This window comes from Strix aluco, chromosome 33, assembly GCF_031877795.1.
Source record: "Strix aluco isolate bStrAlu1 chromosome 33, bStrAlu1.hap1, whole genome shotgun sequence".
NCBI classification, from domain to species: Eukaryota; Metazoa; Chordata; class Aves; order Strigiformes; family Strigidae; genus Strix; species Strix aluco.
In genome coordinates this window covers 550,202-567,035 of record NC_133963.1, presented here as the reverse complement: position 1 = coordinate 567,035, position 16,834 = coordinate 550,202, and the positions used below count along the sequence as shown (strand labels likewise).

At 61.0% G+C, this 16,834-nt stretch overlaps 3 protein-coding genes and 1 long non-coding RNA gene across 4 annotated transcripts; 2 read left to right on the top strand and 2 right to left on the bottom strand.

Annotated features, from left to right (window-relative positions):
* Window positions 1–2,146: 2,146 nt before the first annotated feature.
* On the top strand, window positions 2,147–3,919 carry LOC141917079 (uncharacterized). Its single transcript, XR_012621249.1, has 3 exons — window positions 2,147–2,247; window positions 2,755–2,928; window positions 3,497–3,919. It is a non-coding gene; the product is annotated as an uncharacterized LOC141917079 (long non-coding RNA).
* On the bottom strand, window positions 2,172–3,005 carry LOC141917078 (transcription elongation factor SPT5-like). The gene is made up of 3 exons (XM_074810163.1): window positions 2,881–3,005; window positions 2,680–2,775; window positions 2,172–2,465 (listed from the first exon to the last, which is right to left on the bottom strand). Exons 2-3 carry the CDS (start codon window positions 2,767–2,769, stop codon window positions 2,325–2,327), a joined length of 231 nt encoding a protein of 76 aa, XP_074666264.1. The 5' UTR covers window positions 2,770–2,775; window positions 2,881–3,005; the 3' UTR covers window positions 2,172–2,324.
* A 3,699-nt stretch (window positions 3,920–7,618) lies between the features above and the next one.
* LOC141916968 (THAP domain-containing protein 8-like) lies at window positions 7,619–10,299 on the top strand. The gene is made up of 4 exons (XM_074809970.1): window positions 7,619–7,746; window positions 8,471–8,657; window positions 9,146–9,625; window positions 9,757–10,299. Exons 1-4 carry the CDS (start codon window positions 7,619–7,621, stop codon window positions 9,913–9,915), a joined length of 954 nt encoding a protein of 317 aa, XP_074666071.1. The 3' UTR covers window positions 9,916–10,299.
* A 3,834-nt stretch (window positions 10,300–14,133) lies between these two features.
* Window positions 14,134–14,877, bottom strand: LOC141917024 (26S proteasome non-ATPase regulatory subunit 8-like). Its single transcript, XM_074810066.1, has 3 exons — window positions 14,741–14,877; window positions 14,544–14,655; window positions 14,134–14,456 (listed from the first exon to the last, which is right to left on the bottom strand). Exons 1-3 carry the CDS (start codon window positions 14,833–14,835, stop codon window positions 14,319–14,321), a joined length of 345 nt encoding a protein of 114 aa, XP_074666167.1. The 5' UTR covers window positions 14,836–14,877; the 3' UTR covers window positions 14,134–14,318.
* Between the last annotated feature and the right edge of the window lie 1,957 nt (window positions 14,878–16,834).

Below are 16,834 nucleotides of genomic sequence, written 5' to 3'. Positions count from 1 at the left end.
GGAGTTTGCAGGGGGGTTTTGAAGGTAAAAATTATTTTTGGGGGGGTTGTGAGGAAGAAAGGGGAGTTGTGAGGGGGAAAAGGGGGTTTTGGGGGGGAAAAAGTAGGGTTTGGGTGTGAGGGGGGAAGTGGCAGGATTGGGGGAAACGGGGTTTCTGTGAGGGGAAAGGTTTATTTGAGGGGGCTTTTGAGGGGGGAAATGGGTTTTTTTGGGGGGGTTGTGAGGGAAAAAGGGGTTGGGGAGGGGAAAAAAGGGGGTTTTGGGGGAAAAATGTGGGTTTTGGTGGGAGGGTTGAGGGAAAAAGTGGAGTTGGGGGAGAGGTTTGAGGGGAAAAAGTGGGAGTTTGGGGGGAAAAGTGGGATTTCAGGGGAGTTTTGAGGGGAAAATGGGGTTTGGGGGGGTGTGAGAGAAAAAGGTTTTGGAGGGAGTTTTGAGGGGGAAAAGTGGGATTTTGGGGGGGATGAGAGACTGAAATGTCCTATGACTGCCTCAAAGCTTGCTTGTGTCTGTGCAGACCTCCAAGAGAAGCTGCTGCGGCCCGTGAATTGGTCCAGGGGATGTCGCCCAGAGAAGCGGGAGTGTACTGAAGGACGCACCCCCCCACTTCCTTGCGGGTGCATTGTCCGGACTCTTTAAACAAGCCTCAAAGGGGCAGAGGTGTGCTGAGTTGCCCCATCCTGGAGCCGTCTGTGGCTCTACTGTGTAGGCCAGACCCCTTGCATGCATTGCTGATGAACTGACAAGAGGCAAACGTTCCTGCCCTGAAGCCAGATGCAACAAAACCTGTTGGGCCAGAGAAAAAAAACTAAAGGCGAGCAGATATGCTAATCAGCGGGTACAATGAACTTAAAAAGGCAGCAGAAAATTTTCTCTGGTGCATCTGCCATTGAAGCCAGATCCCCCCCCCCCCCAGAAGGCAGCACAGAAGAGGGGGTGCTGCACCCACAGGCGTTTATTTGACAACTAAACCTTGTTACAACCAGCAACACTGAACAGGGGGAAAATACCGGGTGTCCCAGGGGTCCTTCTGTCGTCTGTGAGGCGAGAGGACACGGAGAGGGGGCACAGACACTGTGATGAGGGGCTTGGGGACACCCAGGGACGCTTGAGGACAGTTGGGGATGGTAGAGGATAGCAAGGGGCATCCAGGGAGCCCCAGGGACAGTCAAGAAGCTTCTGGGGACATCTGGGGACACTCAGGGACACCCAGGGAGCTCTGGGGATGGTCAGGGACACCCAGAGAAAACCAGGGACATTTAGGTAACCCCAAGGATGTCTGAGGATGGTCAGGGACACCCAGAGAGCCCCAGAGACACTTGGGGACGGGCAGGGAGTCCTGGGGGTGGCCGAGGATGGCCAGGGACAACCAGAGGGCCCTGGGAATAGCCATGGAGGCCTAGAGGTGGCCGAGGATGGCCAGCGACAGCCGGGGAGCTCTGGGCACACGCAGCGCCAGTCAGAGACCGCCGGGGGCTCCCGGGGAGGGCCCGAGGAAAGACAGGGACAGGCGCGGCGCCCCCAGACAAGCCCGGGGACAGCTGGGGACACCCGTGGAGCCCCCGTGCCCCCCCTCCCCACCCTGCCCGCCCGCCCGTCCCCTCAGGCCCAGGCCCAGCTTCAGCTGGTGCCGCCGCAGCCGCTCCCGCAGCACCGCCTCGATACCGGCGGTGCCGCTGGCGGCCCGGCCCAGCGCGGCGCGGGCCCGGCGGGCGCCCAGGGCGGCGCGAGCCCCGCAGGCCGCCGCCACCACCCACCCCGCCGCCGCCGCCGCGGCCGCCATCTTCCCGCACCGCGGGCCCCAGGGCGCAGGCGCGGCCGCCGCAGCCAATCCCCTCGCTGTGCTTCCAGCCAATGAGCGGCGGCGGCACGGGAGAATCGGGGCGGGAGCAAGATGCGAGGGGCGGGGACTGAGGGACGGCCACCAATGGCGGCGCGGCTGCTGGCCAATGGCGGCGGCGGGGAGGCGGGGCCGTCGGCGGGACAGCCAATGAGAGGAGGAGGCGGAAGCGGAGGCGGGCTGTAAGGGTGCAGCATATGCGCGGCTGGTGCTGAAGCCGCTTCACCCCCCGCCCCGGAGCGGGGTCCTGGTTCAACACCTCCCCCCCCCCCCCCCCCCCCCCCCCCCCCGAAGCTTTACAGGCCCCCCCCAGAAGGCAGCACAGAAGAGGGGGTGCTGCACCCACAGGCGTTTATTTGACAACTAAACCTTGTTACAACCAGCAACACTGACCAGGGGGAAAATACCGGGTGTGTAGGAAGAAAATAGGGGGACACAAAGAAAATGGGGGGCAGCAGCGGGGCGGGGGGCACAGGGGGGGGCCCCCTCAAGCCTTCACCAGTTTGCCGAGGAAGCGGAGGTTGAGGACCTTGACCTCCCCTGAATCCATGAGGACGATCCCATCCTTCATGTCGGTGTAGAGCAGGATCCCGGTAGCTTCACAGTCCTCCCCCAGGATCACCTTGACCTGAGGTGGGGGGCAAATGGGGGGAGAGTGGGCCTTAAGGGGGCTGGTGGGGGGACCCAAGGGTGCTGGGAGGGTCCCAGAGGGGTTGTGGGGAGGTCCCAGAGGGGCTGGGGTAGCACCTGAGGGGATCTAGAAGGTCCCCAAAGGAGCATGCGGTGGTGGGGGGAGTGTTGGGGGGCCCAGGATAAAGGAGGGGCCTGGGGTGGGGCCCTACCTTGTTCCTTCTGGTGGGGGTGACGGGCTCCAGGTGCTCGCTGGGGATGCTCACCATGTAGCAGATGTCCTTCAGGTAGACGATGCACATCCTGTCCTACAAAAACAAAAAAAGGGGGGGTGGGGAAATCAGCATCACCATGTGCGCTACCCCCTCCCTGCCCCAAAACCACCGCCCCGGGGTGGGGGGGGGGGGTCTCACCGTGACGCTGCGGATGACGCCGGTCTGTCCTGCCACCTGACTGTCAGGGTAGGTGCCACGGACCTTCACCTGGATGTTGGTGGTCACCCAGTCACTGGAGCTCTGCTCGATCCCCGAGCCGGGGGTGTGGGGGTTGTACCCCCCCAGAGAGGGGGCCCCAGGGGTCCTGCAGCTGTAGTCCACTGGTCTGGGGCTGGTGCTGGCCTGGGGAGAGAGAGAGGGTGGTGTTGGGGGGTGTTGGGGGGCCACAAGGCAGGGTGTTGGGGGTCATAGTGGGGCTATGAGAGGGTTTGGGGGGGTTGTAGGGAGTTCAGAGGGGTGTAGGGGGGCTACGAGGGGAGTTTGGGAGTTGTAGCGTGGCTATGAGAAGGGTTGGGGGGTTGTATGGAGTTTAGGGGGGAGTAGGGGGCTACGAGGTGGGTTTGGGGAGTTGTAGGGATTTTAGGGGGGCTATGAGGGGAGTTTGAGGGGGATGCTGAGGGGGGCCTGTGGATGCAGGACAGGGATGGGGGATGCTCAGGGGGGCCCTGTGGGTGCAGGACAGGGATGGGAGATGCTCGGGGGGGGCCCTGTGAATGCGGTGCTGGGGATGCCGGATGCTTGGGGGTCCCTACAGGTGGACACATGAGTGTGGTGGGTGCCAGGTCCCATCTCCCGCACCCTCACCCAGAGCATCCCGATCCTGACGCCCTCCAAGGAGCTGCCAGCGGCCCCCGGCCCGGTGAGCGCAGCAGGAGAGGATGAGGAGGGGGACGCCGGCGCGCGAGGGGGATTTACCAGCGTCCGTGTCCTCCTCGTGCTCATCGCCGACCCCAGCGGTGCCGTAGAGCTGGTCCCTGAGCTCAGTGTGCCCAAAGCAGAGCCGGCCGTCACCAGCGGGCAGCCACGGGTGGAGGTGGAGTGTCGGTATAGACAGACAAACTGACGCACGCGCTCACACGGGTGAATAAGCGGCTAGTTGGTTTTTTTTTTTACTAAAAGCATGCATTTTTATATATTTCAGGGGTCAGAGTGTCACAATGTAATTGGTCAAAAAGTTGCTTCCAACGCTCTCATTGGATAACCTGTGTCAGTTTTCTCCCTGGTTACTTCGTGCTGTGCAAGTCTGCAGCTCCCTGAAGTTACTTTCTTGAAGCAAAGCTTCCCTTTCTCAGTGATACACTGTAATGTTGTCAAGGTCAAACTCCTCTTCAGTCAGGTTGTCGGCAGACCAGCTGCCTTCCCCAACAATTCCCCCTTTTTGTATTTGTGTAAAAATATTGCATGAGCAGTTTTTTGCAGGGCCCTTTGCAAGAAAGTGCCAAAGCAAGGCAACATCAGTACCGCAACCACAACTATCAAGATAATTAGTCCCAAAGTCCTGACCACAGATATTAACCATCCGGACAGTCCCCAGCTTTTGAACGTTTTGGTTAACCAATCTAGATTATCATCCACCTGTAAATGTTTTACTCCTTCTTTTAGCTGCTGTGTGCTTTTATGGATCAACTCAGAACGATCTGATAAATTCATACAACACATTCCTTCAAAATCTTCGCACCCACGTCCTTGTGCTAAAAGCAAGGAATCTACGGCAGCTCAGTTCTGCAAAGCCGCGTGTCTGACGTATCTGCACCAGTTAGTGACCCACTGAGGGCCAGTGGTGCAGCCCTGTCCTGTTCCTCAGCCAACACCCCAGCCAGTCCATTTCTTTAGTGCAGCCGCAGCAGCGACTCCTGGTGCAAAAAGGGAGGATGCGATAATTTGACCAGGATTCCACAATGTTACTCTGTCATCACAGTTCTCAGCACATCGATGCATATTCCTTTCCTGTCGCAATTCTTTGTGTCTCACTGTAACACCAGGTGTTAGCACAGTAAGACGACCAAGGCTACGTGGGCCACCATTAAGTTTTGAGGGCCGTCCTCCCCACGCTCTGTCCCCACGTATCAAGAATATTGCAGGGGGTAGAGCAACGGGAACACCAACTGACTGAGAGACCTTCGGAGTGGTAGAGGCACACCAGGCTGTTGCACTGCGATAGATCGGCTTTACCTGCTTTTCCTGAGCCATCTGTAAAAACAGCGAGGCCTTTCACTGCTTCTGGGTGGCTTAAACGTTTCTGACCAAATGGTACTTCCCGAGCAAATTTCAGCAGGGGTGTGCTGGCAGGTGATATGAGATCTGTCCCTGAAAACCTGCCATGGCTGCCTGCAGCTCGTGATTATTTGCCAGGCACCATTCGAAATACCAACTTTGCACAGGTAAAACAACCGTAGCCGGATCACGCCCCGTGAGTTCTAAACATCGCTTTCTGGCTTTTATGATTATGTCAGCAATAAGCTCAGACAGTCCGGGAGCAGTTTTTCGTGGCCGGAATGACAGAAACATCCACTCTAGACTATGCAATGGGTCATCCCATTCAGGGTTCCGTTGTACTGGAGCCCCAAATGGTACAGTTTTGTCAGTTAGTACAGAGAATTGTACTACCTGAGACAGATCTATTCGAGAGACAAATCTCTCGTGTGTAGATTGTTCCTCCATATGAATGACACTTAAGGCTTCCTTGTTTAGTATTCTGGGTTCTGCTGGATCATTAGAATGTTTTAGTAGCTCCAATAATGGTTGTAATTGAGAACTGGTAAGTCCAAGAAGGGGCCTTATCCCCGTCCTCGCCGTGCGTAAAATCAGGCACCAATTCAAACCCGACCCCCACCAAGACAAGCAGTGAGGGCTGCGGGGTCTGAAACCCCGCGATTCGGCAACGGACACCGTGCTGGGGGGTTTGGGGGGGAGCACGCACGGTCCCCTGAGCCGTTGGTACCTCAGTCGGGGGGTCTGGGTGACGTCCACGCCCAGGGGATGAGGTTTGGGGAGCTCGCTGAGGTAACGCATGTCCCGAGCCTGGAAAATCCTCACGGTGCCGTTGGCGCAGCCGCAGAAGATCAGCTCGTCGCCGAGGCAGAGGCAGTTTGCCAGAGGCACCTGCGGCCGCAGCGGGGTGAGCTCCGTGTCGGTGGGATTCACCCGAGGCGCAGGGGGGGGTGCGGGGAAGCTGCCCCCCACCTTCAGGAAGATCCATTTTTCCAGCACCCGCTTCTTGTTGAACTGGCAGAGGAGCCCCAAGGAGGAGACACAGAAGGTGCTGCCCGACGTCAGCCCCCGGCCGCAGGCCACGCCGCAGAAAAGGTTGTTGTGAAGTTGTCCCAGCAGCCCCGAGCGTCCCTCCAGCGGCACCGTCTTGTTGATCTGCGAAGCGATTCGTTAACGAGCGCTAACGAAGGGAATGGCTCCTGCTCCTCTCAGAGCCAGCTGAGCCCAAGTGCCCACGGCTTTGAGGTCCGGCGCCGCGCAGCCGGAGCCAAGGGATGATGCAGCGTGAATTTTGGGAGGAAAACCTGGTGGTTTTTTGGTTCTTTCCTACAGAAACCACCCGCTCACAGGTCGTGTGGGCTTCGGTGATGAGGGTCGGAGCAGCGGCCGGGCCCGGTTCAGCTCTGGCGCCCTGGCATCGGCAAAGGGGCACCCCCTCACCTTCAGCTCCCTCGAGGAGTCCAGGAACCAAAACTTGACGTGGTGGTGCCCCGCAGTGACGAAGTAGCTGTCCCCGGAGAAGGACACGGCCGTCACTTTGCAGGACACCTTGTTGGATGCAACCAGGGAGCCTTTCTGCTCAGAAAAACGCGGTTGGGTCTGAACAAGAAGCGTTACCTGCCGAAAAACCCCGAGCGGCGGGGCGGAAAGGTGGAAAAGGGCTGTTTTCTCCCCATTTCTGGGGAACTTGAGGCTGTTTTAAGGCGGGATTAGCCGAAGCTCACCTTCCAGTCCCAAACGTTGACCGCCATGTCGTGGGGGTACCCCACCAACACCAGGTACCTGGCGGTGGGGGAGAAGGCGACGCAGGCGACGCCGTGCTGGTGACCCTGCAGCGCCGACACCTGCGCCCCCTCCTCCACCTCCCACACGTGGAGCCGCTCCCCAGGGTCCAGGTGCGGATGGTGTTGTCGGAGGAGCATGTCAGGAAGGAGCCGGGAGGCAGACGGGATCTCCGCTCCTCGCAGTCGGGGTACACCTGCGCCCAGGTGACGTTTTGGGGGGGGTGTGGAGGGGAATTGGGGCTGTGGCTGCCCCGAACCGCCCCCGTGGGACCCGCTTACCTCGACGCTCCAGACAAAGGAGCTGTGGAAAAGGTCCGACCACACTTTCCAGACGTCCCACAGGTCCGCCACGTCCCAGACGTAGACGCTGTGGTCCCTGTAGACGCAGGACAGCCAGCGGTTGCTGACGTCGTAGGCCACGGCGATGGTGTCGGGGTACATGAGCTCCAGCCGCCTTCGGGGAGGGAGAAACTGAGTCAGGTCGCAGCTTTGGGGGGGGGAGGGTGTCCCCTCCAGAGCCTGCTGAGCGCTCTGCCCGTTTCAGAGTTGATTTGCAAATGAAACGGTGTCCGTGTCCCAAAACGAAGGGGAAAATGAAGTTTTGGGGCTCCCCACACCCCCTGTAAACCTGACAGCCCCCCCCCCCACCCCGTCCTCACCGTGTGTAAAATCAGGCACGAATTCAAACCCGACCCCCACCAAGACGAGCAGTGAGGGCTGCGGGATCTGAAACCCCACGATTCGGCAACGGACACCGTGCTGGAGGGTTTGGGGGGGAGCACGCGGGGTCCCCTGAGCCGAGCCATTGGTACCTCGGTCGGGGGGTCTGGGTGACGTCCACGCCCAGGGGATGAGGTTTGGGGAGCTCGCTGAGGTAACGCATGTCCCGAGCCTGGAAAATCCTCACGGTGCCGTTGGCGCAGCCGCAGAAGATCAGCTCGTCGCCGAGGCAGAGGCAGTTCGCCAGAGGCACCTGCGGCCGCAGCGGGGTGAGCCTCAGCTTCTACAAGTCGGTACCGGGGAGCCCGGGTGGGGCGAGGAGGGGTGGGGGTGGGGGGCGGGGCCTCTGCTCTGAGCCACGCCCACGGGGGAGGGGCCTGGGCAGGGGCTGGGCCAAGGCTTGAGTTTGAGCCTGAGTCTGAGTGGGCCTGGGCCAGAGTGTGAGCCTGAGTGGGGTCTGGGTCTGGGCTTGAGCCTGAACCTGAGTGGGGCCTGGGCAGGGTCTGGGCTTAGGCCTGTGTTTGAGTTTGAGTTTGAGCTTGAGCCTGAACCTGAACTTGAGTGGGGTCTGGGCCTGAGCGTGAGCCTGGACCTGAGTGGGGCCTGGCCCTGGATATAAACCTGAGTGGGCTCTGGACCTAGGCTTGAGCCTGAGCCTTGAACCTGAGTGGGGCCTGTGCAGGGTCTGGTCCTCGGCCTGAGCTTGAGCCTGAGCCTGAGCCTGAGCCTGAGCCTGAGTGCGCTGGGACCTGAGCCTGAACCTGAACCTCAGTGGGGCCTAGGTGGGGTCTGGGCCTTGCCCTAAGCTTGAGCCTGAGCCGAAACTTGAACCTGAGTGGGGCCTGTGGAAGGGCCAAGTGAGCTCTTTGAGGAGGGGCGGGAAGCCCCCAGGGTGTGTGTGGTGGTGGTGGGGAAAAGACCCTGCCGTGGGGCAGCCTAAACCGGGGCCCTTTGGGTCTCCTGGAGACTGGGGGTGTGGGGATCCCCCCCCCAAACACCCCGTCCCCCCCCAGGTTCCCGCTGCACGACGCGCCGCGGTTGCGCCGGTGGCTGGCACAGATGCGCCGGGAGAACTGGCTGCCCACCCGCCACCAGCACCTCTGCAGCGACCACTTCGAGCCCTCCTGCTTCCAGCACCGCTGGGGCGTGCGCTACCTGCGGTCTGACGCCGTCCCCACCGTCTTCCCCTGCAGCCCCACGGTGAGACCCCGCTCCCTGGAAGCATCTGGAACAGTCCAGAACCCCCTCTGAAGGTTCTCGAACCATCTAGGAGCTCCCCCGGCAGGGGCTGGGAGAGGGAAGGGTCCCTTAGAAGCATCTCGGGCATCCACTGGGAGCGTCTTGGGGGTCCTCAGAAGGTTCTGGGTGACTCTAGAAGGTTCTGGAGGAATCCAGAAGGTTCTGGAAGGCCCCTCAGAAGGAGCGTGAAGCTCTTTGAGGGGTGGTGGGTTGTCCTGGAGGGATCTGGAAGCTCCGCGAAGGGTCCTCGAGGTCCCCCCCAGGGATTTCGAAGCTGCCCGGAAGGGTCTGGAGCGGCGGTGTGTCACCTCAGGGTGGCTTTTGTCCCCAAAATGGGTGTTTTGGGGGAGAAACCTGCGTTGCTGCTCATCCCCCGCTCTGCCCTATTGCTGCCAGAATGTCCAGAAATTAGAATTTAGTTTTTTGGTTGGTTTTTTTTTTTTTGACAGAAACAGGAGGAACTCAGCACCCAGCCTAAGCAGCCCCTCAGCGGCGTGGAGCCGGTGCCGCCGGCCCAACCCCTCGTCCCCAAATCCACCAGCCCGGAACCGGGCGTGACAAAACCTGGGGACAACCCCGAGGGGGTCCCTGGCCACACCGTCATCACCCAGGCACCCCCCCAGCCTCCCGCCGCGCCGGCGCCACCGTATTTCGAAGCCGTGGCCGCGCCGGAAACGGTCGTTTCGTCGGCTTTAACTGTGCCCATCGTTTCCACCGTCCCCATCGTGTCCCGAGCGACCCCGGCGCCGTTGTTGCCGCCGGACGAGCTGAGCACCGAGGAGCTGGTGGCCGTGGCCGTGGTGCTGCAGCGGAAGGTGAAGGTGCTGCAGCAGTGGCGGCGGCGGCACCGCGCTCGGCTGGTGGCCATGGAGGGGCTGGTGGAGCAGCTGCGCCGCGACAGCCTCGTCTCTGAGGAGCGGCTCAAGCTGGTGGGTGACGCCGGGTGATGCTGCTGGGTGACGCCGCTGGGTGACGGCATTGGTGCGGCCCCAGGGACATTTTGGATGACACCAGGGGCAGGGATGTCCCTGTGTCACCTCTGTCCCCCGTGTCCTTCCAGGCGTGTTTGCAGCCGGTGACGCCGGATCCCGCTGGCGCCATCACCATCATCTGCCAGGAGGAGGAGGAGGAAGAGGAGGAGGAGGGGGAGGAAGAGGAAGAGGCGGCGTTGGTCTACGCGGGGACGAGCTGCGGCCTCGGCCTGGCCGGGCCGTTGTAAAAGGCACAAGCTTTAGAAAATTCTTTTCTCTTAGGATGTTATTAATAGCAGGAATAATTAATAAATAGATACTGTTTTATAGAGCACAGGTGCTCTAGGAACAATCCTGAAGATAAGTAACCATGATGGCCGAAGACTGCAGCAGTGAGCAGTGGTGTCCGAAGGGGAATTGGAACGGCACGGTCAGAACTAGCTGAAACTGTGGAATACAATGGACTTTTGAAATGGGTGATGAATTGAGAGCTGGAAGTGCCTGGAAACTCCCCAAAGACTCTTTGTATTGTGTGTTGTATCGTCTCTAGAGAGGGCGCTTTTTGTGAGCTGTGGCCACTCCCTGAGGTGCTGGCCCAGCTCTGAGTTGTTAATAAAGCCAGCCCAGAGGTACCCACAGCCTGGGAAATCCTTTAACACACCCCCCAGCCAAATTCGGGGCACCCCCAGAGACTCCCCCTGTGTAGGGACCCCCCTAGGGCACCCCCCATGTGCGGGGACCCCCCCAGCCAAGCCTGGGACACCCCCAGGGCACCCCCCATGTGCAGGGACCCCCCCACGGACCCTCATATCTGGAACACAGAATCACAGAATCGTTTAGGTTGGAAAAGCCCTTGAAGCTCCTCCAGTCCAACCATGAACCTCACCCTGACCGTTCCCAACTCCACCAGATCCCTCAGCGCTGGCTCAACCCGACTCTTCTACCCCTCCAGGGATGGGGACTCCCCCCCTGCCCTGGGCAGCCCATTCCAACGCCCAACAACCCCTTCTGGACAGAAATCCTTCCTAAGAGCCAGTCTGACCCTGCCCTGGCGCAGCTTGAGGCCATTCCCTCTTGTCCTGGCGCTGGTTCCTTGGCTCAAGAGACTCCTCCCCCCTCTCTGCACCCTCCTTTCAGGGAGTTGTAGAGGGCCATGAGGTCTCCCCTCAGTCTCCTCTTCTCCAGACTAAACCCCCACAGTTCCCTCAGCCGCTCCCCATCAGACCTGTGCTCCAGACCCTTCACCAGCTCCGTTGCCCTTCTCTGGACACGCTCGAGTCATTCAATGGCCTTTTTGGAGTCAGGGGCCCAAAACTGAACCCACTCATCGAGGTGCGGCCTCACCAGTGCCAAGTACAGGGGTGAGATCCCTTCCCCATCCCTGCTGGCCACGCTAGTGCTGATACAAGCCAGGATGATGCCATTGGCCTTCTTGGCCACCTGGGCACAGTGCTGGCTCCTGTTCAGCCGGCTGTCAATCAACACCCCCAGGTCCCTCTCTGACTGGCAGCTCTCCAGCCACTCCTCCCCCAGCCTGTAGCCCTGCTGGGGGTTGTTGTGGCCCAAGGGCAGCACCCGGCATTTGGCCTTAGTGAAACTCCTCCCGTTGGGCTCAGCCCATCGCTCCAGCCTGGCCAGGTCTCTCTGCAGAGCCTCCCTACCCTCGAGAGATCAACACTCCCACCCAACTGGGTGTCATCTGCAAACTGACTGAGGGGGCACTCGATCCCCTCGTCCAGACCATCGATAAAGATGTTAAACAGGAGTGGCCCCAAAACCCAGCCCTGGGGGACACCACTCATGACCGGCCGCCAACCGGATTTAACTCCGTTCCCCACAACTCTCTGGGCCCGGCCATTGGCCAGTTTTTTACCCAGCGAAGCGTGTGCCCATCCAAGCCTCGAGCAGCCAGTTTCGCCAGGAGAATGCTGTGGGAAACGGTGTCAAAGGCCTCACTGAAGTTGAGGTAGACAACACCCACAGCCTTTCCCTCATCCAATGAGCAGGTCGCCCTGTTGTAGAAGGAGATCAGGTTTGTCAGGCAGGACCTGCCTTTCCTAAACCAGCTGACTGGGCCTGAGCATCTGGTTGTCCCGCACGTGTTGTGTGATGGTGCTCAGGCTGAGCTGCTCCATCAGCTTCCCGGGCACCGACGTCAAGCTGACAGGCCTGTAATTTCCCGGATCATCCTTCCGACCCTTCTTATCTCTGGGCATCACATTGGCCAGTTTCCAATCTGTCGGGACCTCCCCGCTCAGCCAGGACTGCTGGGAAATGATGGAAAGCGGCTTGGGAGCACCCAGCCAGCTCCTTCAGCACCCTCGGGTGTATCCCATCCGGTCCCACAGACTTGTGTGTGTCTGTGTGATGCAGCAGGTCACTGACCGTCTCCTCCTGCATTGCGGGGGGGTCGTTCTCCCAGTCTCTGTCTGGCAGAGGAGGCTGGATTCCCTCAGTACAACTGCTCTTGCTATTAAAAGACTGAGGCAAAGAAGGCATTAAGCACCTCAGCCTTCTCCTCATCACTTGTGACCATGTTTCCTCCTGCATCTGGCAGGGGATGGAGGCTCTCCCTGGTCTTTCTTTTGCTGTTGACGTACTTATAGAAACATTTCTTGTTGTCCTTGATTGCTGAAGCCAGGGTAATTTCCAGCTGGGCTTTAGACCTCCTGATTTCTACCCTGCGTAGCCTCACTGCCTCTTTGGAATCACTGTGAGTGGCCAGTCCCTTCTTCCAAAGGCCAGTTGGGGAGTCCCAGCGTGGGGGGCGGGGGGGGGGGCAGCCCACAAGTGAGGAGCACACACGTGTGCACGGACACGCAAACACACACGTGTGCGGGGATGCACACAAGCTCCCATTACCCCCCCCCACCCCCTCCCTGGGTGCGTGTGACCCCAGCTGCCCACGGGGAGGGGGGGGGAGGAGGAGGAGCCCCTCGTGCAAACCCTCGTGCAAACCCTCGTGTAAACCCCCCCGGGCTCAAGGTGCCTGTGCGGCCGCGGGCCAGGTCTGAGAGAGGATTGGGGGGGCGGGGGATTTGGGGGGTGAGGAGGGGTCTGAGAGGGGATTGGGGGGCAGGGGGGCATTTTGGGGGGGTGAGGGGGGTCTGAGAGAGGATTGGGGGGGCGGGGGATTTGGGGGGTGAGGAGGGGTCTGAGAGGGGATTGGGGGGCAGGGGGGCATTTTGGGGGGGTGAGGGGGGTCTGAGAGGGGATTGGGGGGGGCAGGGTGGGCATTTTGGGGGGGTGAGGTGCGTTGGGGGGGTTATGATGTCCAGCGCCCCATGGCCACCAACCAGCACCTCGTGGCCAACACCCAGCACCCCACAGCTGATGTCCAGCACCCTGTGGCCAGCATGCAGTGACCCGTGGCCAACATCCAGAAAGCTGTGGCCACCCCCCAGCCTCCCGTGACCACCACTCAGTATCCCACACCTGGTGGCCAGCACTGTGCGGTGGACATCCATCATCCCACAGGTGATGCCCAGCGCCCATGGCCACCACCTAGCGCCCTGTGGACACCCAACATCCCACAGATCCCACCCAGAGCCCCACAGATGCCACCCAGCGCTCTGTGGCCACCACCCAGCGCTCTGTGGCCACCACCCCGTGCCCCGATGCCACCCAATGCCCCACAGATCCCACCCAGAGTTCTGTGGCCACCACCCAGCGCCCTGTGGCCACCCAACACCCACGGATCCCACCCACTTCGGGGGGGTCCCCCAAAGGGAGGGCTCAGAGCCCCCCAAAACCCCGGCAGGGCCCCCCCATTGGCCCCCCTTTGAGGCAGGGGGGCTCCTGCCCCCACCGCTGCCCTTGCCACCACCAGGACCCCTCCCCGCTGCCCAGGAACATCAGCGCTTGGTGAGTTTGGGGTGGGGGGACCTCAAAAGATAGGGGGGGTGGGCCCAAAATTGGAGGGGACCCCAAAGATAGTGTGTGTGGGGGAAGGGATCCCTCTTCCCCATTGAAATGGGGGGTAAAACCACGTTGCAGCTGAGGGGGGGAGGTTTGGGGGGGCTGAGGGGGTGTTGAGGGAGTTTCTGGGGGCTGGTGGAGGTTTGGGGGGCTCAGGGGCCCCCCATAAACCCTCCGTTGCCGCCCCCCCCAGGCTGTCCCCCTCCACCACCCACCTGTCCGTGCCCCCCTTGACCACCCTGATCCTGGCCGGGACCCTGGTCGCCCCCAGCGAGGTGCTGCTGACCCCCCCCCGCCAAGGAAGAAGAGGAGGAGGAAGGAAGGGATCCCTGACCACCCCCCCCCTCCAAAACCCAGCCCTACACCCCCTCAGACCCCCTTTTTATTTTTTTTGCTCGCCCCCCCCCCCTCCCTCCCCGGGCACCACTCGCTGTTAGAAGCCGCCATCGCTTTATTGAAGCTGGAGGGGAAGGGGCGGGGGGGCACACAAATCCACACCCCCTCCCCCAATTCTACCCAGAAAGGGGGTGCAAGAGGGGGCAGGGGGGCTCCCCACAACCCCCCCAAACCACCTTTTAAATATTTAACACACCCCCCCAACAACAAACTGCAGGTGGCGAGAACATAAATGAGTGGGGACGCCCCGGAGGATGGTGGATGGCTCGAAGGGGAGGGGGGGGTCTGAAAGGAGGGGAAAAAAGGGGGTATGGGGGGGTACGGGGCGGGGGGGGGCCTAAACGATCATTTCCATCTGCCGTGCATATTCGATGACCTGCTCAGCCAGTTCGGTCGAGGGGATGGTGGCGTCTTCGGGCTTTTGTTGGCGGCTACTAAAACTGTAGTAGTTGTCGGGGCCCAACACCCATCCACGCTGCAAAAATTTTAAAAAACCAGGATTTTGGGGTGTCCTGTAGTTTTGGGGACCCCCACCCGCATAAAATCAGCCCTCCCCAAGCACCTTTTTGGCGTAATCGGTCATTTTTTCAGCGGTGGTGAAGAAGAGCATGCGGGTGGCTTCGCTGAAGAGGAGTTTTTCGTCGGCTTTCTCGATGCAGCTGGCGATTTCGTCACTGGGGGGGTTGGGGGGGGGATAAGGGTTAAAAATGGGGGTGCAGCGACGTTTAGGGGGGTTGAGGGGGTGCAGAAGGGGCTCACCGGGTGGTGTCGAGGAGGATATCCATGAAAAAAGTGTAACTTTCCGCTGGGATGTTGCCTTTGGCCAGGAAAACTTTGTTGTATCTGCCCTCCATTAAATACTGCGGAGAGAGGGAGTGTTAAAAAAATTAAAATACATATATATCAAAAAAAAGAGGGTTTGGGGGGACATGGGTGGGGTGATGGGGACATGGGGGTGTGATGGGGACACAGGGAGGGGTTGGGGGGACATGGGAGGGTGATGGGGACATGGTGAGGTGTTGGGGGGACACGGGGAGGAGTTGGGGGGCCGTAGGGGGGTGATGGGGACATGGAGAGGGGTGACAGGGCCATGGGGACACCAGGGAGGGGTCACAGGGATGCGGGGACATGCGGGGGGCACAGGGTGGGGACACGGGTGAAACCAAGGGCTTCCCTCCCCAGGCAGGACGCAGTAGAGCTGCTCCCAGGGACTCTCTTGGGCAGCGCTGGGCAGCGCTGGGGATCGCTCCGGCACAAGCGCCGCTTCCCAACAAAACTCTGCAGAGTTCTTGAGAACGGCCGGCGGGTACGGACGGGCTCGGAGAGCTCAGTGCCCTCCTCTGAGCTGCGCAGGCCCCCCAGAGTGAGGGGCTGCTCCCTCCGGAGGGGTCCCCACAGCCTTTCTCACACTGTCCCCCAGGGCACTGGAGGGCTCTCGTGTCCCTCTCTGCTCACAGAGTCACTGCATCCGTCCTTCAGCCCCTCTTTGTTCCAGCTCTCAGGCACTTCTCTCCACACCGGCGTCTTCTCGGGCCCTTGTTTCCTTCAGGTTCCTGCTCTCAGGGCTGGGCTCGGGGAGTTCTTCAGAGTGTCCCAGCTCTGTCGGACCTTTCCTAGGCGAGGAGTTCAAGGTTCTCAAGCCTCTCGCAAGTGGGCAACTGGGTAACGACTCCAGAGGGTAGTCAGGGAAAAGCAGAAATGAAATTATATACATTACAGCAAAACACGGAACAAATCAGCGCCAGTCACAGCTGAGCGATGTCTGACGGCAAAACTAAATGTCTCATTTCACAGGGCCCTGCACAGCAGCAGGTCCAAGATCTCAAGTACACGTGGAGCAACTTCCCTGCACCACCGCTCCCCCAGGACCCCCCTACTGGGTGGGCCCAGCGCCACTGGTCACTCATGGCCCCCCAGGACCCCTCTGTACTGGGGGCTGAGGTCTCCCTGTCCCCCCGACCCCCGGACCCCCCAAGACACCCCAAAACCCCTCAGGAGCCCCCCGGACACCCAGACCTCCCCAGGATCCCTCCTGAACCCCCCCAGACCCCCCAGAGCTCCCCAGGAATCACTGTGCTGGGTCTTGAGCACCAGGAGAGCTCCCTGGTCCCCCATAACCCCCCCAGACACACCCAGGACCCCCCCCAAACCCCCCAGAACCCTCCCAGGACCCCCTCTGCCCCCCCTCAGGACCCTCACAAACCCCCCTGAACCCCCCCAGACCCCTCCAGAACCTCCCCAGAACTCCTCGTCCTGGGTGTTGAGCACCAGGACAACACCCCTGGTCCCCCAGACCCCCCCCGAACCCCCACAGCCCCCCCCTCCAAACCCTGACCCTTCCCCCAGGTGTCCTCGACAAAGCCCGGCAGGAGACGAGGGGGTCCGAGGGCAGCGCATGGTGAGAGGGGACGGGGAGGGGACACAAGGGGGAGACGGGGGGGACACACTGGAACTGGAGGGGACATCAGATCAGGCGGGGGGACACATGGAGGGGGGGGGGACAGCCCGGGGGCGAGGGCACGTCCTCATGCCCGGCCACTCTCAGGAACGACCCCTCTGATGACGATGACGACTACCATGACGTCGACATGTGGGTGACACCCCCCCCCATGTCACCCCGTGCCCCCCCTCATCCTTCCCCTGGGGCATCGCCCCCCCCAGGCCCCCCCCATGTCCCCCCTCCTCACCCCTCTTCTCTCTCCCCCTCCCCAGACCCAGCCGCAGTGACCCCAGGAGGTACCGTCCCTTGTCCCCAACCCACCCCCCCTCCAAGTTGGGGACCCCCCCGAAGTTAGGGCGCCCCCCCCCCCGTTCCCCCCCTCCCCTGACGCTGTGCTCTGTCCCCAGTGCCAC